Source organism: Phyllobates terribilis, unplaced genomic scaffold, assembly GCF_046119375.1.
Source record: "Phyllobates terribilis strain yellow unplaced genomic scaffold, ASM4611937v1 Scaffold_11__3_contigs__length_659146591, whole genome shotgun sequence".
In the NCBI taxonomy this organism is placed as follows: domain Eukaryota; kingdom Metazoa; phylum Chordata; class Amphibia; order Anura; family Dendrobatidae; genus Phyllobates; species Phyllobates terribilis.
Genome location: NW_027362771.1, coordinates 131,595,200 through 131,623,104, shown reverse-complemented (window position 1 = coordinate 131,623,104; position 27,905 = coordinate 131,595,200). Strand labels below are relative to the sequence as shown.

General features: G+C 41.8%; 1 protein-coding gene across 1 annotated transcript in view; it reads left to right on the top strand.

The window, feature by feature from the left end:
• LOC141167230 (uncharacterized) overlaps nucleotides 1-27,905 on the top strand; it is a 90,234-nt gene that overhangs the window by 37,242 nt on the left and 25,087 nt on the right. The window contains exons 2-4 of the mRNA XM_073654674.1: nucleotides 6,165-6,331; nucleotides 22,722-22,832; nucleotides 27,195-27,351. Coding sequence (XP_073510775.1) covers nucleotides 6,165-6,331; nucleotides 22,722-22,832; nucleotides 27,195-27,351 — 435 coding nt within the window. The remainder of the gene's footprint in view (nucleotides 1-6,164; nucleotides 6,332-22,721; nucleotides 22,833-27,194; nucleotides 27,352-27,905) is intronic.

Genomic DNA, 27,905 nt, shown 5'->3' with positions numbered 1-27,905 from the left:
GTATTTAATGTGTGTGTGACGTATCAATTGTATATAATGTGTAAGCGATGTGTGTTCATTATGTATCTAAAGTGTGAGTGACGTGTGTGCATCATGTACCTAATGTGGGAATGACGTGTGTGTGACATGTTTCTGGTTTGTGAGTGATGTGTATGACATTTATCTAATGTGTATAAGATGTATCTAATGTGTGAGTGTGTACGTAATCTACCTTGTCTAATGTGTGAGTGAAGTGTATGACGTGTATCAAATGTGTGAGAGTTGTGTGTATCATGTTTCCAATATGTAATAGATAAAACATGTGTCTAATGTGTCAGTGACGAGCGGGACATGTACAGTTAGGTCCAGAAATATTTGGATAGTACACAAGTTTTGGCATTTTACCTGTTTACCAAAACATATTCAAGATACAGTTATATAATCAATATTGGCTTAAAGTGCAGACTCTCACATTTAATTTGAGGGTATTCACATCTTAATTCTTAAAGGGACCAAAAGTATTTGGACAATTATCGCAAAAGCTCTTTAATGAGCTGCATGGACTATAATCTCATTAATCCATCATAAGATAAGCAGGTAAAAGGTCGGGAACTGTTTCCAGGTGTGGCATGTGCATTTAGAAGCTGTTTCTATGAGCCCACAATGTGCAGTCAAAGGAGCTCTCAATGGAAGAGAAGCAGATCATCATTAGGCTGAAAAAAGAAGAAATACTGTACATCAGAGAGATAGCAAAAATGTTAGGAGTGGCTAAATGAACAGTTTGGTACATTCTGCATAAAAAGAGCCTACTGGTGAGCTTGCGAACCCAAAAAGACTTGGACAACAACTGAAGACTACAGTGGTGGATGATTGCAGTATCCTTTCCATGGTGAAGGAAAATCTCCTTCACAACATCCACCCAAGTGAAGGATACTCCCCAGGAAGTAGGTGTTTCTGTATACAAGTCTATCATAAAGAGAAGACTTATTGAGAGCAAATACAGAGGGTTCACTACAAGGTGCAAACCATTAATCAGCCTTAAAAACAGAAAAGGCCAGATTAGACTCTGCCAAAAAAACATCTAATGAAGTCAGGCCAGTTCTGGAAAAGCAATCTTTAAACAGGTGAAACTAAGATCAACCTGTACCAGAATGATGGGATGAAGAATTGTATGGAGAAGACTTGGAACGGCTCATGGTCCAAAGCACACCACATCCTCTGTAAAACATGGTGGAGGCAGTGTGATGGCATGAGCATGCATGGCTTCCAATGGCACTGGGTCACTAGTGTTTATTGATGAGGTGACTGAAGACAGAAGCAGTCGGATGAATTCTGAAGTGTACATGGCTATACTTTCTGCTCCGAGTCAACCAACTGCAGCAATGTTGATTCACAGTATAGATGAACAATGACTCAAAACATACTGCAAAGGCAACCCAGGAGTTTTTTAAGGCAAAGAAGTGTAATATTCTGCAATGGCCAAAGTCAATCACCAGATCTCAGCCCCATCAAGCAGCATTTCACATGCGTAAGACAAAACTTTAGGCAGAAATACCCTCAAACAAGCAACAACTGAAGTCAGCTACAGTAAAGTCCTGGCAAAGCATCACAAAGGAGGAAACCCACCATTTGGTGATGTCCATGGCTTCCAGATTTCAGGCAGTCATTGCCTGCAAATGAGTCCCTACAAAGTATTAAAAATTAACACTTTATGATAAAGTTACTTTATCCAGTTACTTTTGAGCCCCTGTAAAATTTGCTTGAATAATTAGTGGACACCATGTTGCGTTTGGGGAGCCCACGATGTGCCTAAACAGTTCAAACTCCCCACAAGTGACACCGTTTTGGAAACTAGACCCTTCAGGGAACTTATCTAGCTGTGTGGTGAGCACCCTGACCCCCAGGTGCTTCACAGAAGTTTAAAACATAGAGCCGTGAAAAACTGAAATTATGTTTGGGAGTTGATTTTGAGTCCCTCTGTAGCCCTAAAAAGTCCAATGAGCTCATCTTTAATAATATCATCGCACAGCAGCACCCCACTTCCACCTTGCTGCCATCTGAGATGAAGTGGAGGTCTGTGCCCATTACTGATCTAACCATATGTCCATCCATCTGGTCCATCAAGAGTCACTCATCTCATCAGTCCATAAAACCTTTGAAAAATCTATCTTCACATACAGATGAGAAAATAAGTATGTGATACACTGCAGATTTTGCAAGTCTTCCCACCTACAAAGAATGGAGTGGTCTGTAATTTTTATAGTAGGTACACTTCACCTGTGAGAGACAGAATCTAAAAATAAAAACCAGAAAATCACATTGTATGATTTTTAAATAATTAAATTATTATTATTTATAATAATTAAAAGTTAAAGTATTTCATCACCTACCAACCAGCAATAATTCTGGCTCTCACAGACCTGTTAGTTTTTCTTTAAGAAGCCCTCCTACTCTGCACGCCTTACCTGTATTAATTGCACCTTTTTGAACTCGTTACCAATATAAAAGACACCGGTCCACACACTCAATCAATCACACTCCAATCTCTCCACCATGGCCAAGACCAAAGAGCTGTCTAAGGACACCAGGGACAAAATTGTAGATCTGCACAAGGCTGGGATGGGCTACAGGACAATAGGCAAGCAGTTTGTTGAGAAGGCAACAACTGTTGGCACAATTATTAGAAAATGAAAGAAACACAACATGACTGTTAATCTTCCTCGGTCTGGGGCTCCATGCAAGATCTTACCTCGTGGGGTGAGGATGATTTTGAGAAAGGTCAGGAATCAGCCCCAAGCTACATGGGAGCACCAGGTCAATGACCTGAAGAGAGCTGGGACCACCGTCTCAAACATTACCATTAGTTATACACTACACCATCATGGATTAAAATCCTGCTCATGCCAGCACATGTCCAGTCCTTTTGAAGTTCACCAATGACCATCTGGATGATGCAGAGGAGGCATGGGAGAAGGTCATGTGGTCAGATGAGATCAAAATAGAACTTTTTGGTATCAACTCCACTCGTCATGTTTGGAGGAAGAAGAAGGATGAGTACAATCCGAAGAACACCGTCCCAATGGTGAAGCATGGTGGGTCACACATCATACTTTGGGGGTGCTTTTCTGCAAAGGGGACAGGACGAGTGCACCGTATTGAAGGGAGGATGGATGGGGTCATGTATCGCAAGATTTTTTAGCCAACCAACTCCTTCCCTCAGTAAGAGCATTGAAGATGGGTCGTGGCTGGGTCTTCCAGCATGACAATGAGCCGAAACACACAGCCAGGGCAACTAAGGAGTGGCTCCGTAAGAAGAATTTCAAGGTTCTGAAGTGGCCTAGCCAGTCTCCATACCTGAACCCAATAGAAAATCTTTGAAGGGAGCTGAAACTCAATGTTGCCCAGCTACAGCCCCGAAACCAGAAAGATCTGGAGAAGATCTGTATGAAGGAGTGGGCCAAAATCCCTGCTGCAGTGTCTGCAAACTTGGTCAAGAACTACAGGAAGCATCTGACCTCTGTAATTGCAAACAAGGTTTCTGTACCAAATATTAAGTTCTGTTTTTCTATTGTATCAAATACTTATTTCATGCAATAAAATGCAAATTAATTATGTAAAAATCATATAAATGTAATTTTCTGGATCATTTTTAAGATTCTGTCTCTCACAGTTGAAGTGTACCTATAATAGAAATTACAGACCTCTCCATTCTTTGCCGATGGGAAAACTTGCAAAATCGGCAGTGTATCAAATACTTATTTTCCTCACTGTATATCTTGGCCCAGTCTTGATGTTTCAACTTCTGTCTCTTGTTCATTGGTGGACAGGTTTCAGTCTCCTTTACCTTAGCTATGTGTCTGAGCGCTGAGCACCTTGTATTTCTGGGCTCTGCAGGGTGGTTTCCATTCTGGAATATTACAGCACTGGAGGATAATGGGTTCCTGGTCGCTTCACATTTAATTCTTCTCAAATCTTTGGTAGTTGGTGTGTGTCTCTTTTTCTGAACAAGTTTTTTGCGACCTTGTTGACTATTTTCCACAAAACCTTTGATGGTTCCTGATATATTATCAATTTCAAGAGTGTTGCTTCCTTCGGTAACACTTGTAACAATTTTTAACATTTCAGAGTCAGTTCAATCTCTTTTTGGCCCATTTTGCCTGAGGAAAATAAGTTGCCTAATAATTCTACACATCTTGATAAAGGGTGTGGATATCCTTAGACCACATCCTCCCTCATTATACAAATACACATCATCTGATCTGCTTCATCCAATAAGTATTCTGATTTACACAGCTTGGAGTTGGAAAATAAGCATAAAAATTATATGTTCAAAATACTCAAATGCCTAATAATTGTACACACATTGTAATGTATGAGTGAAGTGTGCAACATATATCTAATGTGTTTGTGACATGTTTCTAATGTGTGTATAATCTGCAAGGAGTTTGTATGTTCTCCCCGTGTTTGCGTGGGTTTCCTCTGGGTTCTCCGATTTCCTCCCACACCCCGGAGACAAACTGAGAGGGAATCTAGATTGTGAGCCACAATGGGGACAGCGATGATAATGTATGTAAAGTACTGCAGAATATGTTGAAGCTATATAAAAATAAACATTATTATTATTATAAATGTATCATTTAAAATATGGCTGGTGTTTGTGCATGATGTATCTAATGCTAATGATTGACATGAGTGCATTATGTATCTAATGTGTGAGTGACAGGTTTGTGATATGTATTGTAACAATGCTACTCACTTTGGAGTGATGTGAGGTATCACAGGAACTGTTTCTATTTAGAAGTCCGGCTGGTTTATTTCAATTCTCATAAACCACATCACAGGAAAACTTAAATACAGCCTAAGAGGTGCCGGCCACGGACTTTTTTAAGCACAGAGCACCGGTACGTTGATCTTGTTGTTGTGTTTATTAGAGATTTGCTTGCTCGTCAGTTTAAGTTGCACAAATCTCTCCTGGAAAGTGTTCAGCCTCATGAATCAATGTTTACATTCAGTGACAGTAAGCAGAGCAAGATGTGCGGGCTGGATCTCATGTATACATAGGGCCTACATTAGCATTTCTGTCCTGCATCTGGTGGGGGCATATGTGTCTTTGTTCTTTTCTGCAGGGGGCACCCCTAATACACAACCCTGCAGACAGGATGGAGACTGGGCTTCTGGACACTCTTCATTATTTCAGCTAAAAGCAAATGTTTAAGGGGGAGAGTGTGAACACTTCTGCCCATCCAGGGGGCTGATCCCAGGAGAGGGAGAACAATAAGCCATATGTTTAGTGGGGCAGTGGATAGAGTAAAGACAAGGGGTGAGGATCTGTTGGTGAGGTCCTGGTGCACCTGTATGGCTGGCCTAAAGAGATTTGAGATCGGTTGCCGGCTGGAGCTAAATACACGTGCTACAGTCATGATATCTATCATCTGGATGTGAGGAACTATCTTATGGACTATTGTTGCTGGCTGGAGTCGGATACACCTGCTACGGTCATGATATCCGTAGTCTGGAGGAACATATGCTGTGACTGCAGACTATACCGGCGGGAGATACTAAAACGTGTGGGGCAACCAAAAGTTGGGAGACGGTGGGTATCACCTGGTACGGGGGCTATCGGCTCCAGGATGGGAGACATTGCATTGTGACAATCTACCGGGAATTGCTGTAAGACCATCGATGCAAGGAATAAAAAATAGTTGCATTGTTAACCTGCCTAGGTGATTATTACAACCCACAATCTCAAATCTTCACACAGCTCTTGTCTGCCACAAAGTGAAACATAAAGCAAAAAGTCAATACAATAGTGCTGGTTTTCCTGCTTGCGTTAGATCCAGCTTCCTAGTCCTTTAGCAAAGCCACACAAACCAGGAGGTCTATACAGCTGTATACACAGAACCATGTGTGAGACAGGTCACATTTTTCAATGTGAACCACACCCAGGGGTGGAGATATGGTGAGCAGACGTCCCACCCTAACTCTTCAGCTGCTCACAATAAGACCTGGCCCTATTATGGCCAATGAGCCCCTTTTTAAACCCCATTATAAAATCAGGATCATCTTGTACTTTCTGAGTGACAATTTGCATTTTTGTTGGTGAATTACACAAAATTAAATTTTAGTGACTTGTATAATGCAGAAGTTTATGTATTTCCACTAATGTTTTTTCTTATCTTGCCAAGGTTTCACTGGGAAATCATTGAAAAGATTTGATACTTTAGATGGACTGACTCAAGAACAGATACTTACCAGAGTGGAATGCTTTGTGCCAGAAATGAAAAAATATCATGTGTTACCAAAAAGCGCTTCCATAAATTGCAAGAGCATTGCACTAAAGAACCCAGAGCATGTACGCAAGTAACATACCTATTCTGTATTTATTATTAATTGGCTATGGTCATGGTTGATGCACTAACCTTACTTTCTGTACGTTATAATCCCTGTAGTAGTCTGTGGTCTGAGTGCCTCATGATAGTACAGGAAGATCTTCCAATGGGCCCATGTACTGTCTCAGTATTTTGCCCCAATGGTCTATCAAAAGGCCATGCCATTTAGAGATGACTTTAAAATCATTAATCTGACTTTCGTGTTTATTTCTTAAGTGTTGGAATTTTCTTAAAGGGAATCTGTAAGCATGTTTTTGCTATGTAATCTGAGGTCAGCATGAAGTCGGCGCCGAGACATATTTCAGGAATGTGTCACTTATTAAGCTGTGTGCTGTTGTTTCACCACAATTAAAGATTTATAACCAGGAGATTATTACTGCCTGGACGACAGCTCACGCGAGCTCTAGTTCATGCCCTCTCCTCTGATCTGATAAGCAGCTTACTGTGAATAGACTATGTACATGGAGAGTTGTTATGTGGGCGGGGTTAGCTTTCTGAGCTCGGCTCCATGTTACATCTAAGAACTCTGATTGTGCCACAACTGCTACACCCAGTAAACTAAGTGATACATCATTGGAATCAGAGTCTCTTTTCCTACATTTTGTTTCTCTAAGATGAGGTGGAAAAAATCTGGTGACAGATTCCCTTTAAGAAATAAATACACAATCGGTACACAGCTTAACTATACGAATTTAATCATTTGGCCAGTACGCCTGTATTGTAATTTATCACTATAACACAGACAGAAATAGACTGCAGAGCAGGCTATATTAATTTATCAACCTGGTAGATTCTAAGTATCCATAGTCTAAGTGCTTACAACACATCATTAAATTAATTCAGACTACAGCTGTTGAAGAAACGTTCTGGGAATTGTTTTTCATCTTTGGTTCTGTTTGTATAGTACATTAGATGAAAGATATTGCAGATAATTTCTTACATATTACTTTATTGTCGATTTAGCAACTCAGAATTCTATGTTGTTCTATGTGGGGAAGTCAGTCTCTTTGTGCCTTCCTCTAAAATGTGAGATTGACTTCCGATCCACATAGAAGATGCGGTAGTAATAAAGAATATGGGAGGAAAAAACAAACCTGAGGTCCCAAAATTGATTGAAAAAACTACCCTGTAAATCAAAGTAGATAATTAAATATTAAGCTAAAAGTGGTGCTACATGCAAGAAAAGTGCTCACACAGTTAAATACAATATACAGTAGCAATTCATGAATATATACAGTACAGACCAAAAGTTTGGATACGCCTTCTCATTTAAAGATTTTTCTGTATTTTCATGACTTTGAAAATTGTACATTCACACTGAAGGCATCAAAACTATGAATTAACACATGTGGAATTATATGCTTAACAAAAAAGTGTGAAACAACTCAAAATATGTCTTATATTCTAGGTTCTTCAAAGTAGCCACCTTTTGCTTTGATGACTGCTTTGCACACTCTTGGCATTCTCTTGATGAGCTTCAAGAGTTAGTCACCGGAAATAGTCTTCCAACAATCTTGAATGAGTTCCCAGAGATGCTTAGCACTTGTTGGCCCTTTTGCCTTCACTCTGCGGTCCAGCTCACCCCAAACCATCTCAATTGGGTTCAGGTCTGGTGACTGTGGAGGCTAGGTCATCTGGTGTAGCACCCCATCACTCTCCTTCTTGGTCAAATAGCCCTTACACAGCCTGGAGGTGTGTTTGGGGTCATTGTCCTGTTGAAAAATAAATGATGGTCCAACTAAATGCAAACCAGATGGAATAGCATGCCTCTGCAAGATGCTGTGGTAGCCATGCTGGTTCAGTATGCCTTCAATTTTAAATAAATCCCCAACAGTGTCACCAGCAAAGCACCCCCACACCATCACACCTCCTCCTCCATGCTTCACGGTGGGAACCAGGCATGTAGAGTCCATCCGTTCACCTTTTCTGCGTCGCACAAAGACACGGTGGTTGGAACCAAAGATCTCAAATTTGGACTCATCAGACCAAAGCACAAATTTCCACTGGTCTAATGTCCATTCCTTGTGTTCTTTAGCCCAAACAAGTCTCTTCTGCTTGTTGCCTGTCCTTAGTGGTTTCCTAGCAGCTATTTTACCATGAAGGCCTGCTGCACAAAGTCTCCTCTTAACAGTTGTTGAAGAGATGTGTCTGCTGCTAGAACTCTGTGTGGCATTGACCTGGTCTCTAATCTGAGCTGCTGTTAACCTGCGATTTCTGAGGCTGGTGACTTGGATAAACTTATCCTCAGAAGCAGAGGTGACTCTTGGTCTTCCTTTCCTGGGGCGGTCCTCATGTGAGCCAGTTTCTTTGTAGCGCTTGATGGTTTTTGCAACTGCACTTGGGGATACTTCCAAAGTTTTCCCAATTTTTTGGACTGACTGACCTTTATTTCTTAAAATAATGATGGCCACTCGTTTTTCTTTACTTAGCTGCTTTTTTCTTGCCATAATACAAATTCTAACAGTCTATTCAGTAGGACTATCAGCTCTGTATCCACCAGACTTCTGCACAACACATCTGATGGTCCCAACCCCATTTATAAGGCAAGAAATCCCACTTATTAAACCTGACAGGGCACACCTGTGAAGTGAAAACCATTTCCGGTGACTACCTCTTGAAGCTCATCAAGAGAATGCCAAGAGTGTGCAAAGCAGTCATCAAAGCAAAAGGTGGCTACTTTGAAGAACCTAGAATATAAGACATATTTTCAGTTGTTTCACACTTTTTTGTTAAGTATATAATTCCACATGTGTTAATTCATAGTTTTGATGCCTTTAGTGTGAATGTACAATTTTCATAGTCATGAAAATACAGAAAAATCTTTAAATGAGAAGATGTGTCCAAACTTTTGGTCTGTACTGTATATATGGAGAATAGTATACCCAAGTAAAACAGGCAAACCCATAAAAACAACTACACATTGTATGAATAACCCCAATTAGTAAAAATTACAATACACAAAATATGTGATGGGCCGTAGTAATCAAGTAGTAATTGTAACATACCTGGCGGCGTCCTTGCATAGTGGTCCATCTCCCATTGTGCAAGAGCGCGCACTTGATCTCCAGTCCAGAATGTCTCTCTGGCTTCCCTCCATGCTGTCTGTTTGTGTCTGTTTCTGCTGCTTAAGGGCGGCGCCCAATCACTTCCTGTTTCTTGTACCTGCTGTGGGCACACCCCTTGTGCGTCCTCAGCCTATTGCTGTCTGTCTCCTGGTATTTAAACCAGCTGCTCCAATTAACCCATGCCTGAGCATTGTGTTTCATTCAGTGTGTGCTTTCACTCTGAAGGTGCCAGGTCCCGTTCTGTGTTCTCTTGTCTGCCTATCCTGGAGGCTGTATTTCCAGGCCTGTCTGAACATGCTCCTAGCCTGTTCCTCCCGCCTTCTAGGGGCCGATTACCTAGACCCGCTCCTGTATCTTGTCTGTCCTGTCTGAACACGCTCCTAGCCTGTTCCTCGCGCCTTCCGATTACCTAGACCCGCTCCTGTATCTTGTCTGTCCTGTCTGAATACGCTCCTTGCCTGTTCGTTCCGCCTCTCTGGGGGCCGTATTCCCAGACCCACTCCTGTATCCCGCTGCAGTGTCGGTCTCCTCCGTACACTCAGTTCCAGTCTGAACTCTCTCCTATCTTTTACCTGTTTTTTCTGTATGTCCGTTCCTTTCCTTTTTCTGCAGAGTCTGAACTCGTACCTAACTCCTGCTTGTTGTCTCTGTACTCCCGTTTGTGAGTTTGTGGTCCACTCGCTACTTCACTGCAAGTACCCTGTGGGTATCTGGCTCTGTCTTTCCCTTCCTGTCTGTTCCGTGTGAACTGAGCCCTGTCCCCCCTGCTCTGCCTTGCTCACCGCTCTGGCGGCTCTAGCCTGCTCTGCCTTGCTCACTGCTCGGCAGCCTTGCTCCGCTCTGACCCTTTTGCTCACTGCTCCGGCAGCCTTGCTCCGCTCTGACCCTTTTGCTCGCTGCTCCGGCAGCCTTGCTCCACTCTGACTCCTTGCTCACTGCTCCGGCAGTCTCGCTCAGCTCTGATCCTTTGCTCACCGCTCCAGGCGGTCTCGTCCTGCTCTGCTCTTGCTCACCGCTCCAGGCGGCCTCGTCCTGCTCTGCTCTTGCTCACCACTTCTGGCGGTCTCGTCCTGCTCTGCTCTTGCTCACCGCTCCAGGCGGTCTCGTCCTGCTCTGCTCTTGCTCACCGCTCCAGGCGGTCTTGTCCTGCTCTGCTCTTGCTCACCGCTCCAGGCGGTCTCGTCCTGCTCTGCTCTTGCTCACCGCTCCAGGTGGTCTCGTCCTGCTCTGCTCTTGCTCACCGCTCCAGGCGGTCTCGTCCTGCTCTGCTCTTGTTCACCGCTCCAGGCGGTCTCGTCCTGCTCTGCTCTTGCTCACCGCTCCAGGCGGTCTCGTCCTGCTCTGCTCTTGCTCACCGCTCCGGGCGGTCTCGTCCTGCTCTGCTCTTGCTCACCGCTCCGGGCGGTCTCGTCCTGCTCTGCTCTTGCTCACTGCTCCGGGCGGTCTCGTCCTGCTCTGCTCTTGCTCACCGCTCCGGGCGGTCTCGTCCTGCTCTGCTCTTGCTCACCGCTCCGGGCGGTCTCGTCCTGCTCTGCTCTTGCTCACCGCTCCAGGCGGTCTCGTCCTGCTCTGCTCTCGCTCACCACTCCGGGCGGTCTCGTCTTGCCCTGCTCTCGCTCACCTCTCTGGGCGGCCTCACTCTGCTGTGTTTGTCCGCCACATCTGTGGTTCTGTTCCAGAGTCCCAGTGTGTACTGGGTCCTATCCCGCCTGTGTTCCTACCTGCTAGTGCCTTCCTGTCTGCACTCTAGCCGTGCTTGCCTGTACCCGCCTGCCTGCATACCCGCCTGCCTGCATAGAATCATAGAATCATAGAATGGTAGAGTTGGAAGGGACCTCCTGGGTCATCTGGTCCAACCCCCTGCTCAAAGCAGGATTCACTAGATCATCTCAGACAGATGTCTGTCCAGCCTCTGTTTGAAGACGTCCATTGAAGGGGAACTCACCACCTCTCGTGGCAGCCTGTTCCACTCATTAATCACCCTAACTGTCAAAAAGTTTTTTCTAATATCTAATCTGTGTCTCCTCCCATTTAGTTTCATCCCATTGCTTCTAGTCTTTCCTTGTGCAAATGAGAATAAAGATGATCCTTCTACAATGTGACAGCCCTTGACATATTTGTAGACAGCTATTAAGTCTCCTCTCAGTCTTCTTTTTTGCAAGCTAAACATTCCCAAATCCTGCAACCGTTCCTCATAGGACATGGTTTGCAGACCAGTCACCATTCTGGTCGCTCTTCTCTGAACTTGCTCCAGTTTGTCGATGTCTTTTTTAAAATGTGGTGCCCAAAACTGTACACAGTATTCCAGATGAGGTCTGACCAAAGAGGAGTAAAGACCGATAATGACTTCACGTGATCTAGACTGTATGCTTCTGTTAATACATCCCAGAATTGTATTTGCCTTTTTTGCTGCTGCATCACACTGTTGACTCATGTTCAGTCTATGATCTATTAGTATACCTAAGTCTTTTTCACATGTACTGTTGCTTAGCTCTATTCCTCCCATTCTGTATATGCTTTTTTCATTTTTATTGCCCAGATGTAGTACTTTGCATTTTTCCCTGTTAAAAACCATTCTGTTGGTTGCTGCCCACTGCTCCAGTTTATTTAGGTCTTTTTGAATCCTCTCTCTCTCTTCTCTAGTATTAGCTATCCCTCCTAGCTTTGTGTCATCAGCAAATTTAATCAGTTTACCCTCAATTCCTTCATCTAAATCATTGATAAAGATGTTGAACAATACAGGTCCCAGGACGGAGCCCTGTGGTACCCCACTTGAGACATTCATCCAGCTGGATGTGAAGCCATTTACAACCACCCTTTGAGTCCGATCACTAAGCCAGTTATGAATCCACCTAACAGTTGCCTGGTCCATTGCATACTTGGTCATTTTTTCAATAAGGATGATGTGAGATACTTTGTCAAATGCTTTGCTGAAGTCAAGATATACTATATCTACAGCATTTCCCTGATCCACCCAGTCAGTGATTCTGTCATAGAAGGAAATTAAGTTAGTCTGACATGACTTGTTAGTTACAAACCCATGCTGACTCTGGTTAATCACTTCATTCTTATCCATGTACTTACATACATGTTGTTTAATAATTTGTTCAAAGATCTTTCCTGGTATAGAAGTCAGACTCACCGGCCTATAGTTCCCTGGGTCCACCTTCTTCCCCTTTTTGAAGATAGGAACAACATTTGCTCTTCTCCAGTCTTCTGGGACTTCTCCTGTTCTCCAAGAATTTTCAAAGATTATGGAAAGTGGTTCTAAAATTTCTTCTACAATCTGGAGACTTGAACTCATTTATGTTAGCTAAATATTCCCTCACAATCTTTCTGTTTACTGATAACTTGGATTCCTCTATTCCTTTAAAAGGACAGTGAAGATCAGTTGATGTTACATTTTCTTTCTGAGAGAAAACAGATGCAAAATAGGAATTAAAAAGTTCGGCCTTCTCAACATCCTCTCTTACCATTTCTCCATTTTCATCCTGTAAAAATCCTATAGCATCTTTGACTTTTCTTTTACTTTTGACATACCCCCAAAATCCTTTTTTATTGCTTTTGACATCTCTTGCAAGCCTTAATTCATTGTCAGCTTTAGCTAACCTGATACGTGCCCTGCAGGATCTGCAGACTGCATTATAATCTTCTTTAGATATGCCTCCCTCTTTCCATTTAATAAACATTTCTTTCTTTCTTTTTAGCATGTGTTTAAGTTCTGTGTTCATCCATCCTGGTTTCCTTAAATGCTTCCCATTCTTCCTACTTTTCGGGATTGTTAACGATTGTGCTTTGAGAATCTCATTTTTAAAAATTTCCCATCCTTCCTGGACATTTTTGTCCTTAAGGACATCCAGCCATTGGATCCCTCCTATTCTCTTTCTGAGTCTCTTAAAATCTGCCTTTCTAAAATCTAACCTTGAAGTTTGAGTCTTCACATGTCTTCCTCCTCTAGTTATCCAAAATTCTATAATAGCATGATCGCTGCCTCCTAGGGTCCCAGCCACCTTTACCTCCTCAACCATTTCCTCCCTGTTTATAAGGATTAGATCCAAAGCAGCAGATCCCCTTGTTTTCTCCCCTACCTTTTGGAAGATAAAGTTGTCAGCAAGAGAGGATAAGAATTTGCTTGACCTGTTAGTTTTACTTAAGAGAGATTCCCAACAAATGTCTGGATAGTTGAAATCTCCCATGACCACTACGTCATATTTTTTGGAGAACTTGGTCATTTGATACATAAAGAGTTCATCCATATCTTCAGCTTGCCCAGGTGGCCTGTAGTAAATGCCTACAATGGTGTCCTTTCCGTTGTTCTCTCCTTGTATTCTTACCCAAACAGTTTCCACAGAACTCCCAGTCTCTGAAGCTTCAATCTCTGTGCAGATATACGCTTTTCTAACATACAATGCAACACCTCCTCCTCGTTTATCAAGTCTGTTTCTTGCAAATAAGTTGTATCCTTTTAGCCTTTTATTCCAATCATGTGTATCGTCCCACCAAGTTTCAGTGATTCCAATGACATCATATTCCTTTTCCTGCATTAGTAGTTCCAATTCTCCTTGTTTGTTGCCCATGCTTTGTGCATTTGTATAAAAACATTTTAGTTTGTGATTGGTTTCTCTTCCTCCCATATTTTTATTATTTAGATTTTTTTGTCTTTGTTCTTCTTTTCCACTTCCAGTAGCAGAGATCTCAATAGTATTTGTCAGCTGTATGGCTTTTTCTGGCCTTTTGCTTCCCTTCCCACATTGTTCTAGTTTAAAGCTCTTCTGATGAGTGTAGCAAGGCGACTTCCAAATACATGTTTTCCAGTCTTCGTAAGGTGCACCCCATCTCTAGCAAGTAGTCCATCGTATAGGTAATTCATTCCGTGATCCAGAAATCCAAATCCTTGTTGACGGCACCATCGACGTAGCCAGTTGTTCACCTGTAGAATCTTATTCCACCTCATTGTTCCATGGCCATCCACTGGGAGGATGGATGAGAAGACCACCTGCGCTCCCAATTCTTTCACTTTCTTGCCTAAGTCTTCAAAGTCACTGCAGATGGTTTCCAGGTCCTTTCTTGCGGTGTCATTTGTCCCCACATGTATTAGCAGGAATGGGTAGTGATCTGTAGGTCTGAAGAGTCTTGATATCCTGTCAGACACATCTTTAATTTTTGCTCCTGGAAGACAGCACATTTCTCTTGAGGTTATGTCTGGTCTGCAGATAGCGGCCTCTGTTCCTCTTAACAGGGAATCCCCCATGACCACCACTCTCCGTTTTTTCTTCACAACGTTCTTCTTTCTCCATCCAGGAGGATTCTGAGGGCTTACAAGGTTATTCATTGCTGGCAAAGTCTTATCTTGCTGTATTTCTTCATGGTTCTCCTGTGTGAGAGCCTGGTACTGGTTCCTGAGCAGTATGGGTGCTGACTGCCTCTCGATCCTCCTGCTTCTGTGGGTCACATGCTTCCATTCCTCTGTTTCGTCAGGTGCAGTTCGAATTTCTTCTCTTTCTGAATCATGAAGAGATAATTCTGCTCTGTCTAAGAACTCTTCACCTTCCTTAATGATTTTCAAGGTAGTTAACCTCTCTTCTAGATTTCGCAACTTTTCCTCCAACAGGGACACAAGCTTGCATTTCTGGCATGTGAAGTCTGGCTTTTCCACTGGCAAGTCTGTGAACATGTAGCAGGATATGCAGCTCACCAAATGGCTCCTGGACTCTTCCATGTTCTTATTGTTAATGTTCTGAAAACAGTGAAAAAAGCTTAAAAAAAAGCTTCAAAATATCGGCGCGCGGTTTACCGATGTCCTCTTTTCAGCTCCAACAGCCAAAATCCAGTGTTCTTTGAGCTCGCGGAGACTCTTCACTTACCCCAAAATGCAGTGGGAATATGCAAATTATCTCCTCAGGACTCCTCCCCTGGTTTACCGATGTCCTCTTTTCAGCTCCAACAGCCAAAATCCAGTGTTCTTTGAGCTCGCGGAGACTCTTCACTTACCCCAAAATGCAGTGGGAATATGCAAATTATCTCCTCAGGACTCCTCCCCTGGTTTACCGATGTCCTCTTTTCAGCTCCAACAGCCAAAATCCAGTGTTCTTTGAGCTCGCGGAGACTCTTCACTTACCCCAAAATGCAGTGGGAATATGCAAATTATCTCCTCAGGACTCCTCCCCTGGTTTACCGATGTCCTCTTTTCAGCTCCAACAGCCAAAATCCAGTGTTCTTTGAGCTCGCGGAGACTCTTCACTTACCCCAAAATGCAGTGGGAATATGCAAATTATCTCCTCAGGACTCCTCCCCTGGTTTACCGATGTCCTCTTTTCAGCTCCAACAGCCAAAATCCAGTGTTCTTTGAGCTCGCGGAGACTCTTCACTTACCCCAAAATGCAGTGGGAATATGCAAATTATCTCCTCAGGACTCCTCCCCTGGTTTACCGATGTCCTCTTTTCAGCTCCAACAGCCAAAATCCAGTGTTCTTTGAGCTCGCGGAGACTCTTCACTTACCCCAAAATGCAGTGGGAATATGCAAATTATCTCCTCAGGACTCCTCCCCTGGTTTACCGATGTCCTCTTTTCAGCTCCAACAGCCAAAATCCAGTGTTCTTTGAGCTCGCGGAGACTCTTCACTTACCCCAAAATGCAGTGGGAATATGCAAATTATCTCCTCAGGACTCCTCCCCTGGTTTACCGATGTCCTCTTTTCAGCTCCAACAGCCAAAATCCAGTGTTCTTTGAGCTCGCGGAGACTCTTCACTTACCCCAAAATGCAGTGGGAATATGCAAATTATCTCCTCAGGACTCCTCCCCTGGTTTACCGATGTCCTCTTTTCAGCTCCAACAGCCAAAATCCAGTGTTCTTTGAGCTCGCGGAGACTCTTCACTTACCCCAAAATGCAGTGGGAATATGCAAATTATCTCCTCAGGACTGCTCCCCTGGTCGTGCCTGCCTATTCCCACCAGTCTGTGTGCCAGCCTAACCAGTCTGTTCCTGTATTCCCCTGTGTGGGTCAACAGCCGTGTCCGGGGTCTGTCCTGGAGTAGCACCTGGTCCCTCTGCTCGGTTCCTCCTTGGTGCACTGGCGTCGTATGCCGTCGTGCGACCCTGGTCGGATCGGGTGAATACCTAGCTACGCCCCTCCAGGCATTCACTCTCCGGCACGGTCCAGTGGAATCACACGCACACGCCGCTCAGCCCGGGCGTGTGCATTACAGTAATCAAGCTGTCAGAGTGAAGATCATGTAATATAATAGTGGCCTGAAATGAAGGTGATGTTTCAGCAGTAAAGTGCACGGAAACAGAATTACCTATATTATCTTTTACTATACACTACTGTAGTACTATACAAAATGAGGCAAAATTAAAATGTTTTTCATGGAATGCTTTTTTTAACAACTTCTTGACTGCGCCATCTGGGCAGCCCACAGATATAAAAATCTGGGCAGTCCACACTTTACTCTGCAGTGACATTTTAAAATGTCACTACATAGTAAGCAGCTTGCCAGAGATCATGCAGCTGTGGGATGTGGAGACTGCTGTCAGACACAGTTAGAATTCCTAAAGATAAGGCAGACATGATTTATTATCATGTTTGCCTTCCTGGTAGCTGTGTATACAGTACTGGACAAGTGTTGTGTATACAGATTAGGAAGCACTGACCACGCTTCTTTCTCCTTTTGGTAACTGGGTGTAGGGAGGAAGCAGCAACTGCTAGGTCCGAGGAGACCCAGATAGCTCATCTATGTGTAGAACGAGCAAGAAAGCTTGTAAAAGAACTTCAACATGACGTTTCAAGGATGGAGCGAGACTGCCATCTACTGGCCAGAGACAGTCAAGCGGAACCAAAATATACAAGGGAAGTTGCAGGGAGGGCAGATTCAGACGCTGCACCCGATCAGGTGACTTCCAGGAAGGAGTTCAGAGAGATAAGAGGCCAGCGCGCCAAGCCTGAGGGGTCTTTGGCGCCAAGCAGCAGAGAGGAGCAGACATGCTCCCTGCGTCCTGAGAAACCCCGCGTGACAGGCCAAATCCAGAGGCCTGAGAGGTGCTCCAGCCGGGCACCAGTAAAAGAGCTCCGGATCCCTCGCAGTTGTGACTCTAGGATACTAGGAACCTGATCGCGCTGCTGAGTGAGTTCGCGGAACCCGACGTCGGCCGCCGACAGAGAGGCCTGGACCCCCCTATCCAAGGCTCGAGAGACTGCCTCCAACGGCCAAGCAGAGAGGAGCTGCATACGTGAGCAGGGCCGTCACTTCCCCTGCTCACCCACGGTACCGGGGACAATTGGGTTTAAGTACTCAGGTTGGGAGGGGAATGGTTGGGGCTAAAGTAGCACAACGTGATTTAATTGAATTCATCCGGAAAGAGACTCACGGCCTAGCGGGAATAACCGGTGACCCCCGCTAGGGCCAAATTCACGGTTAAAGAACTTGTGTGGTGTCTCTCTTGCTTGAGGGCATCACCTTACTTTAAGAGACTGCGCCTTATTTTAAGAGACTGCGCCTTATTTTAAGAGACTGCGCCTTACTTTGAGAAATTTCGCATTTTTCTGATATTTCAAACCACTGTTCATTACCCTTGTTGCTAATCCCTTGGTATGCCTGTTGTATAAAACTGTTTACAAACATCTCTGACTGTTCTCGCCTTGTGTCTCTGTGCGTTGCATTCCGGCACCTGCATTACATATGCACTCTGAGTTTCTCCTGTTAAAGGGGCTAATATACCAGCACTACTTACAGGGAAAATAAGCAATAAAAATAATAATGTTAATGTAAAGGTCTTTTAGGATCTTATGATGGGCACAGTGTGTAAAATAAATGAAAAAATATATAAATAAATATAAAGCAAGAAAAACTAAACTAAACAAAAAAAATAAAAGAAACACCACCAGTCCAAAGACAATTAAAAATATTTTTTAATTTGTGGTTGTAAATTAAAAATAAACAAAATTAGAAAAATGTCTTTCTTATTTTTCTTTACATTTTCCCGGAACATCAGAAAAAAAGGAATGTAAAAACGACATAAAAATTAAGCCCCAGGTATTGCAATAAAAAGAGGCAAAATTTTTTGAATATCCGAAAGAGAGGGTTTTTTTACAGTAGAGCAGCTAAAAGCGTGTGTAAGCTAAAACTCAAAAATGTGCCTGGTCAAGAACGGGGAAAAATGGCAACTTTAGTCTTCCATTGCCTAAAAAGTCAGTCTACTCTATGACATATTATAATTACAATACACTATCATGCCCTCCCCCCTAACACTGATCAGTGTGGTACAATGAAATTAGGAAATTAAAGGGGATTACACAAACTTTTATAAATCTAACTGGAGGAAGTGGAAGTGCAGCATTCATCAATATGGAACAAAACAGTCCTTTATTATATAACTTAAACCATCCATCAGCTATTCACACACAAAGAATGCAATGGTCAGTGAAAACAGGCAATGGCCATTTCAGGTATTTGCACACTTCTACTGGCTTGATAAGTCCAGATACACAAAACGGCCATTGTCTGATTTCACCGCCCCTGTGGCACTTCTTGCATGACCAGTGCTGATGTTTTAAGTTATGAAATAAGTGACTGTTTTTTCCATATTAGTGAGTGCTGCACATCCACTTCTTCCTATTGCATTAATTGAAATTGTTTACAATAGTGGCGTGTGCCTCCTTATATTCTGGGACTGCTCCGGGATTGCATTTTACCATTTTAAATAAATTGGGACCATCTGGTAGTTCCATATTTCCCTCGATCAATTTTGTTAATTGAGGCTTTTCCAAATAAAGTTAATAAATAAAGAACTTAAACAGCATACCTTGTAGTTCAGTTTCTCATAACTCTGACACCCTCAGATGTAAAGAATATTAACACTTTTAAGATTTTAGCCTCTAGATATAAACAATAACTTTTCAAACACTTCCCACAATTTGTTGGGAGGCGAATAGGGTAAGAGGAAACGGTACAAGAAGCAAGGCGCCTAGGTCTTTTGGTGGTACCTAGTTGCCATTGTTTGATCTCCTCTTCAATCTACCGTTTAGCAGCACAATGGTGATATTATTCCTATATTACAGAGAGTGTTGTTGCACTTTCATATACGTATGTCATAATGCAAGCTAATGTTATCATATTATCATCTGCTGCTAGAGAGCTTCTCGTGGGATTGGATTTAAAACAAATATTTTATATTAGCTGCTTTCCTAATGACAGCTCCGATCCTGAAAACCATACATATAGTACTCAAATCCAATTAGCGGCTGTGAAATTGGGGCTCTACTCAACTGCAAATCGGCATATTAGTTAAAAAAGTCATGAAATTTGAGGCTTTTCCCTGTTTTATGTAACAACTGTTCCCCATGCGTTCATTAGGTTTACCTAATAATGAAAATGTAATCATATAGTTCTGTGCAAATTTCCATAAGAAATCTGCTTTGTTTATCACCAAGGGAACACAGGAACTCTATGATCGAAACCATTTTGCACTCAATACTTCCAACATAAATTATTTTTCTGGCAAGAAGTCCCATGAGCCCTGTAAATTGAAGTCACAGAACAGCATACACTTCAAAAGATGCTGTGTGTGTCTCATTAATCTCCCCTAACTCTGTAGGCCCCATCATCACATTTATATGAACCAATAATTTTTATGAGATTTCATGGAGTGAGGGTTAGATGGTTTAAAGGCTTCAAAATTCATGAAAAGTGGAATATTAATAACAAACTAAAAGATGCAAAAAGATTCTTCATATTAATGTAGAATACCTAGCCATTGATACACTGATGACCTGATTGCCTGATATTGAATCAGTAAGTAAATATGCATAATATATAGTACAACTACCATTAAAACATGGAAAATTTAAATTCTTAAAAAAAAAATAAAAAAAATAGGCAACATAATAAAACAGCAGTAAAATCTATTAGTCTCATCACTCATCAGCCGAGTAAGCATATTCCTATCTCAACCCTAGTAGAACAAAGATGACAGTAGTCATTGTAGATAGTTCCATTCAGTATTACAAGCAAGAATGAACCTGCAAAGGCCCTCATACACATTAGACTGGTATCGCCGAATGATCATTCAGCAGACAGCTATGTCTACCACCAAGTCCCCATATACTCATAGGAACGTTCTTGGCTGATCATTTCTATGTTTTCTTTGAGCGAGTCGATGCCAGACTCCTTTTGGCAAAGGCTTATCTCACCGTTGAACAAAATGATCAGCCATTAAAATTCAACAGGCCAGATCCTTCTCTCCCCAACATCATCTGTTGAGGGAGAGTTGGGTGGGCCCATACGCATTGTATGGCTGATTTGGTCTACTTTTATTTAATGTGAATAGGGGAGGGGGGTCTTAATTCTTTCTGAAAGATACATGCTGAGACAGAAAAATACATTTAATGACTGTGGGTGAAATCGTAGTATCATAAGGTTCTGTAAAAGTCAATAGGTGCTGTATCAAGAGTTGTGTTTAGAAATCATGCTACCATAGGCACTCCTTGTACTCACGCCTCCTATTGTTGACAGGCTAAAGAAACTGATCATGTTGTGGTGGATTGAACCCCTTAAATGCCACCATGAGAGATTAATTCACTATACACATGCACCCAACAGCTGCCGTACATATTCTGTGGATGTCAAAATGGCATTAAAGATGTGGTGTGACCAATATTCATTGACCTTTGCACATCGTAGTGATGTTGGAATACCAGAGGCAGCTTATACCACCAGACTATCTAATCAACCTGCCTTTCACCCACTTCGGACATTACAACACAGGCCGTATTGTCGGTGTGACACTAATTATATTTCAGTTATGGGGGCGCTGAAGCAGCAGTCTGTGTTCTGCAGCCCCACTAATCAGAACAGCTCTCCTATACTCTTATTCCTGCACGATGTGCACAGAAAAACCAAAGACAAGCAAAATACCCAAGTAACTGGAAGTAAATGGGTAAATCGCACAGTGCAAAAATAATAATAAATAATGAAGGGTATTTAGTTAACATAATTTTTATCAAAATAATGTAAAAGCTATCCCGCCACGTCACGGCAACCCTTATGGGACAGTCCTAACTCTAATATTAAAACCTTACCATTTGTCAAGTGACATACATATGGGTAAGGGCAGAGAGACTGACCCCCTAGTAGAAGCGTAGACCTGAGGCAGAATGAACATTTCAGCTCAGACAAAGGGCGGCCACACCCTTATATGTACTAAAGCACACTGAACTACAAAGAAAAAATCTAGAAGTCTGAACTAAAACATAAATTGATGTGCATGCAAAATGTAAATGCATGTTCACACAAGGCCACTAGACAAAGAAAAACCAAAGACAAGCAAAATACCCAAGTAAATTATTTATTATTATTTTTGCACTGTGCGATTTACCCATTTACTTCCAGTTACTTGGGTATTTTGCTTGTCTTTGGTTTTTCTTTGTCTAGTGGCCTTGTGTGAACATGCATTTACATTTTGCATGCACATCAATTCATGTTTCAGTTCAGACTTCTAGGTTTTTTCTTTGTAGTTCAGTGTGCTTTAGTACATATAAGGGTGTGGCCGGCCTTTGTCTGAGCTGAAATGTTCATTCTGCCTCAGATCTACGCTTTTACTAGGGGGTCAGTCTCTCTGCCCTTATCCATATGTACGTCACTTGACAAAAGGTAAGGTTTTAATATTAGAGTTAGGACTGTCCCATAAGGGTTGCCGTGACGTGGCAGGATAGCTTTTACATTATTTTGATCAAAATTATGTTAACTAAATACCCTTCATTATTTATTATTATTTTTGCACTGTGTGATTTACCCATTTACTTCCAGTTACTTGGGTATTTTGCTTGTCTTTGGTTTTTCTTTGTCTAGTGGCCTTGTGTGAACATGCATTTACATTTTGCATGCACATCAATTTATGTTTCAGTTCAGACTTCTAGGTTTTTTCTATGATGTGCACAGAGCACGGAGAATTTCCTCCGACTGGAGACATTGGTCCGGTGGAAAGTGGGAAGTAGCAGAAGATGTAAAAAAACTAAAAATACATTTCCTTTTTCGTAACACCACCCCATGCAACCTGCTTCCCTTAGCACTGGACAACTCCAATCTAAAGGGTCAAATATGGCCCTAGCTATGTAACAAGTAAGCCATTTTATGGAGCCATGTGCATAACACCTAAGAGTCAAAATGTTTTTCCCTTCTATGTTCCCTGCACCATATTCAAAAGTACACCATACACTTTAAAAGCTCATTATTGCAATCTGTAATGTTTCTACACAGATTTGATTTCATTGTTCTGAAATACTTGTGTCGCAGGTACTACATATTTTGTGGAAGATGGTTTCACATGATCTTCTCTTCGCTTGGGAACATTCAAGTCAACTAATGCACACTGATGACAAAGTAATTTGCTCCATTCCTTTTAAGGTATGCATGGCTATGTGTTGCTGAGTAATTGGGATTATACAGGGAAAACCCCATACACAGTTCTTCAGTTCACTTTAAGTGGTTCCTAATTGTTCTTATAAAGATCTGCCACTGGAGATGACAAAGACCCACAGACATCAAGTAGTACAGTTATGATGAGGTCTGACCCCAAATAGTCAGCTTCCTTTACTAACAGGAGAAAAAAAGTGCCAGATGGTAATATGACATCATTCCAATCATCCAATCATGCTCAGGTGTTGGCCTCTACAGGAGCGGACACAGACATACGAGGGCCCCTGTGCAAGAACAATATATGGGCCCTTTATAGTCCAATAGCTCTTTATAATGCACAATTCCAGCTGCTATGGAGGTAGAAATGGCCCCTGTGTGGCTGCACACGCTGCACCGATGGTATGTCCGCCTCTAGGCCCCTAAACATAAAGAAAAGCGTGTTACGTAGACATATCATTATTTATGTATGGTCGGTAATATTGTTAATCAGCTTGCAATATAATTGGAAACTGACCTAGACATTTAAAGAAGTTGTCTACTACTTTCACATTGATGCCCTATCCGTAGGATAGGGCAACAATGTATGATCGGCCGATCACCCCTGCCAATCAGCTGTTATCGGTGCCGGCGGTGGCCATCGGCCGGAAGTTCTTACCTGCAGTGCTTGGCCATCCATCTGTAGTGGTCACCGCGGGGTACTGCACATCCGCCTCCCATTCAATTGAATGGGAGATGGATGTGCAGTAACAATCGCTGGCCACTGCAACTTGACGGCCAAGCATGGCAGGCAAGCACTTCCTGTCGGCGGCAACCGCCGCCGGCACCAAAAACAGCTGATCGGCGGGGGTGCCACATGCGAGACCCCGGCCGGTCATACATTGATACCCTATCCTATGGATAGGGCATTAATGTGAAAGTAGTGGACAACCCCTTTAATACAAAAAGAAATACTTAAAACAAAAACAACAAGTGGCTAAAATCTAAACTTTGTCATAGATAGTAGACTGGAATCCAAGGTCAGTAACCATATGAAGCAGGTTTTGTATCTTGAGAACTAACAATAATACATTGAAACCCACAAGTTATAATATGCAATGCGGAGATTCAAGGTTAATAAATAATTTGTGAGAAGCGGAATATATGAAACATAATTACAACATCAGTATGATAAAATTAAATTATGCAGTTGAGCAACTAAAGAATATATATTTGTCTTACTATAAAACTGCATAAAAATTTGCCTATATCTGGCATACTTGTTTAATTTCAATCATCATAATAAATGTGATCATACATACTTGTTCAATTAAGTGTCTGAATTATTTTCTTTGCCTGGTCATGTTCTGTCCCAAGACTCACACCTTAGAATATAATTAGATCAGTTCTTTTTTTCAAAATTTGGATTGGAGCATGAAAATAAAGAAAACTCCACCGACACCCTCTACACACGTCATTTACAAGGATTGTATGAAAGCAGAAAAAATAAGCCTGCTTGCATCCAGAAACTGCACCACTTTTGTACACCAGCAGTGTTAGGCTACGTTCATACGATGAGTTTTTGATGAGTTTTTACACTGCGTATTTAAAAAAAAAGGCAAGTAACATATTTTAAAAAACTGCAGAAATGATGCAGAAAATCTGGAACATCAACAACTCACCAAATACTCATTGTGGGAATGTAGCCTTAATCTCCGCATATTTCATTCCAATGAAACTGAGCTGCAAAATCAGCTTTCTGGAACATCTGAGCTGCAATACCTGCATTCTGGCAGAAGACAGAAACATTTTCTAACTTAGTACAAGTTTAAAAAATAATAATAAAAAATAAACTCCATCTTGGAACTTGGACCAATGTAAGATTTCAAGTGCGGAGATGTTGGACATCTGAACACTGTAAAAAAACAAAAGGCAGCAGTGTTATTTATTAAATTATCATTATTAACACTAATTTACATTAAACTCACCTCAAAAACATAGTTTTGTTAATTATTATAAAACATCTTTTGTCCCATCTCTTGGCGACCTAAAACCTTTCTTTGCCCCAAGAGGGAAAGAGAAAAATAAATAAATTTAAAACACAGAATAAATTAGTCTAATTCAATCCCAAAGTTGATTAATACAGTTTTTGTTATAAGAACAATAGGTTTTAAAAAAAAGCATACTCATAAAAATGAAGTGTAAGAAACAGGAATGTGATTTAGGAACACTTAGGCTTGAGTCATTAAGGATGATATTTTGATATTTTGTACCCCAGTTTTTATGATGGCCTTGCTGGAGTAAGATTCATTAAGAGACATGCGCCTTTTCAATGATTTGACACATCTTTCAACTGCCAAGTGCCAACACCAGAAATGTATGCCAGGCAGGGGCTGCTGTATATTTCTGTTATATTTATGTCACTTATGTGACATAAATTATGATAAATTTGCGGGGTGTGTATGGCCTTCCCCAATCTTGACTGAGCTTCACGCACTTTTCAAAGAGCTGTCTGGGAGTGACGGAAAAATGGCTAAAATTGCAAAATGTTGTGACATTTCAAATAGTTTTACATCATAATTGTGACAAAAAACTGCTTAATGAATTGGACCCCAAGACACTTTTTTTTTAATACATTTTTTCAAAAGTGTTTTTAAAATGATCTATTACAAATATTTGTAAATTAATTAGTTTTGTTTAATAATAAAAAATATATAACTTCTAAAGTTAAGGAATAATACTAAGAAAATAACCCCTGTTCCCATGCCCTATCAGAGGGTCCCACTGTCAAAAGTAAGTCCTACTCTGGAGTGCTTAGCGTGACCATGCATTGTAGGGTGTCTTATTCTTTTGAATGACCAACATATTCCGCAGCGCTTTACATACATTATCATAGCTGTCCCCATTGGAGCTCACAATCTAGATTCCCTATCAGTATGTCTTTGGAGTGTGGGAGGAAACCGGAGCACCCGGAGGAAACCCATGCAAACGTGGGGAGAACATACAAAGTCCTTGCCGATGTTGTCCTTGGTGGGCTTTGAACCCTGGACCCCAGCGCTGCAAGGCTGCAGTACTAACCACTGAGTCACCAAGTTGATCATATGATCACAAGTAATTCCTTCTTTAGGTAAGATAGAACTAACCCTTTCGGTTATATTTCCCTTGGTGGTACTAAGGTCCTTCATGACCCAGTAATATTTTCATGCTTCATACCATATAGGCTCAACTTGCAGCCCGAGGTTTGTAATGTAAACAGATATACCCCAAGGTTGTGCATCCTTTTTAAACGCTAAAGCCCCGAGGCCACAAATAGTCTTGTGATATAAAATGGTTCATATCTTCTGCCTATTTTACCCATGATATAAAATCTTCCATTACTAACCTAAGAAAACAATTAGCTTTAATTGTATTTGGCTCTGTTCACATTGATATTACAGGAACCATGACAATTTCAGTATGTTGAGTTTTTAACAGATCCTCAAGGATGCTGATGAGAAACCTTGGCCTACATTAGATTTGTGAGACGTTTTTACAGGATGAACTGAGGCATTGGAAAAGCAATGGAGCAATGGAAACTTGAAAAATTGAGCTTAAAGGGGTATTCCCATCTCCAAGATCCTATCCCAATATGTTGCAGTTGTAATAATAATACTATTAGCAAATACCTCCAATTAGAAATGTAGTTTACTTCTTGTGATTTGCTATGTCGCTTACCCCATATGCAGGGCATTGCAGTAGCTTAGTTATCCATGGGTATGACCATTCATATAGTTACAGGTAGTTAGCTAGTTGCCATGGATACCTAAGGTCCTGCAATGCCCAGCACATGAGGAAAGAGACAGCGAATCAGAAGAACTATACTACATTTCAAATTGGAGGTATCTGCTAATATTATTATTATTACACCTACTACATATTGGGATAGGATCTTGGAGATGGGAATACCCCTTTAACTTGTTTTCACTGGACAAGGCTTTTATTGCCTATCCGATTGGCAGAACGGGGCACTTTTATCCCTGTTTGAATGGAGCAGTAGTACACATGCTTAACCATCAATTCATTCATTCTCGATGGAGCTCTGCTCTTGACTTTTTCTGGCTTCCCCATAGAGAATGAATAGAGCCGCGGTCAGGTATCCGACTTGTTGCTTTATTTTTCTTTAAATGCTACCTCTTGGGGATAGAAATTCCAATTCTGCTGATCAATGAGGGTCCCAACAGTTGGACCCCCATCTGTTTTTTTTTAACCAGACAACCAGTTAATGCCCATCTGCATAGAGACTATATCATCTGTTACAAGTTTTCTACTTGCCTGCTTGTCAAATGATAATTGAGCTACATATAAATGACTGAAATTTTTACTTTTTCATTTCAGTGGACACCTGAAATTCAGGCTTCAGTGAAGGAAGAACTAAAATTAAGATCCAAATCTCCTCGCCTTGCTAGTTTAGATGCATTAAATAACAGAATTCACCAGCTAAGTTTGGGAGAACATTCATCACAAGACTTTACGATATCTACAGCCTTCCCAGGTTAGGTGGTTACATTGGATCACTTTGATGAAGAACTTCTCTGGGGTCATGTCTCCTTAGGTTCAAGTAACCAATTTCGCTGATTACCTTCTTCAAAAAACCGTTTAGTTGGTCAGACTTTTTACTATTTAGAAGGTTTCACCATTTATTAATACAGAGTTTCCAAGAGTGTACATGTGGTCTTGAGCAACACAGATTCACTGTAGGTTTTGGCTGTTACACACACTATTATGCGGTGCGGCCTGGAGTCATGGGGACCCAATCTTGCAGCATGGGTGCATTGTGGTTAGTAGTTAGCGCATGGTGCCCCCCTTTAAGGCAATAAAAAGTTAGGACCCACTGAGAGGTTCGCCGTGACGTGGCAGTGGGCTTCATACAGTCTGATCAGGATGTTAAAGAACCTCATGTTCAGCATTAGATCAAGGTATGATTTTTTGGATTTGGGTCCATGTCCTTTTTTTCAACATACTGTTATGTCCCCAGAGTGATTACATTTCTAAAACTTAGCACCTACATCAGAACTGTAGGCCTGTCAGAAGATATCAGGCTAAAAA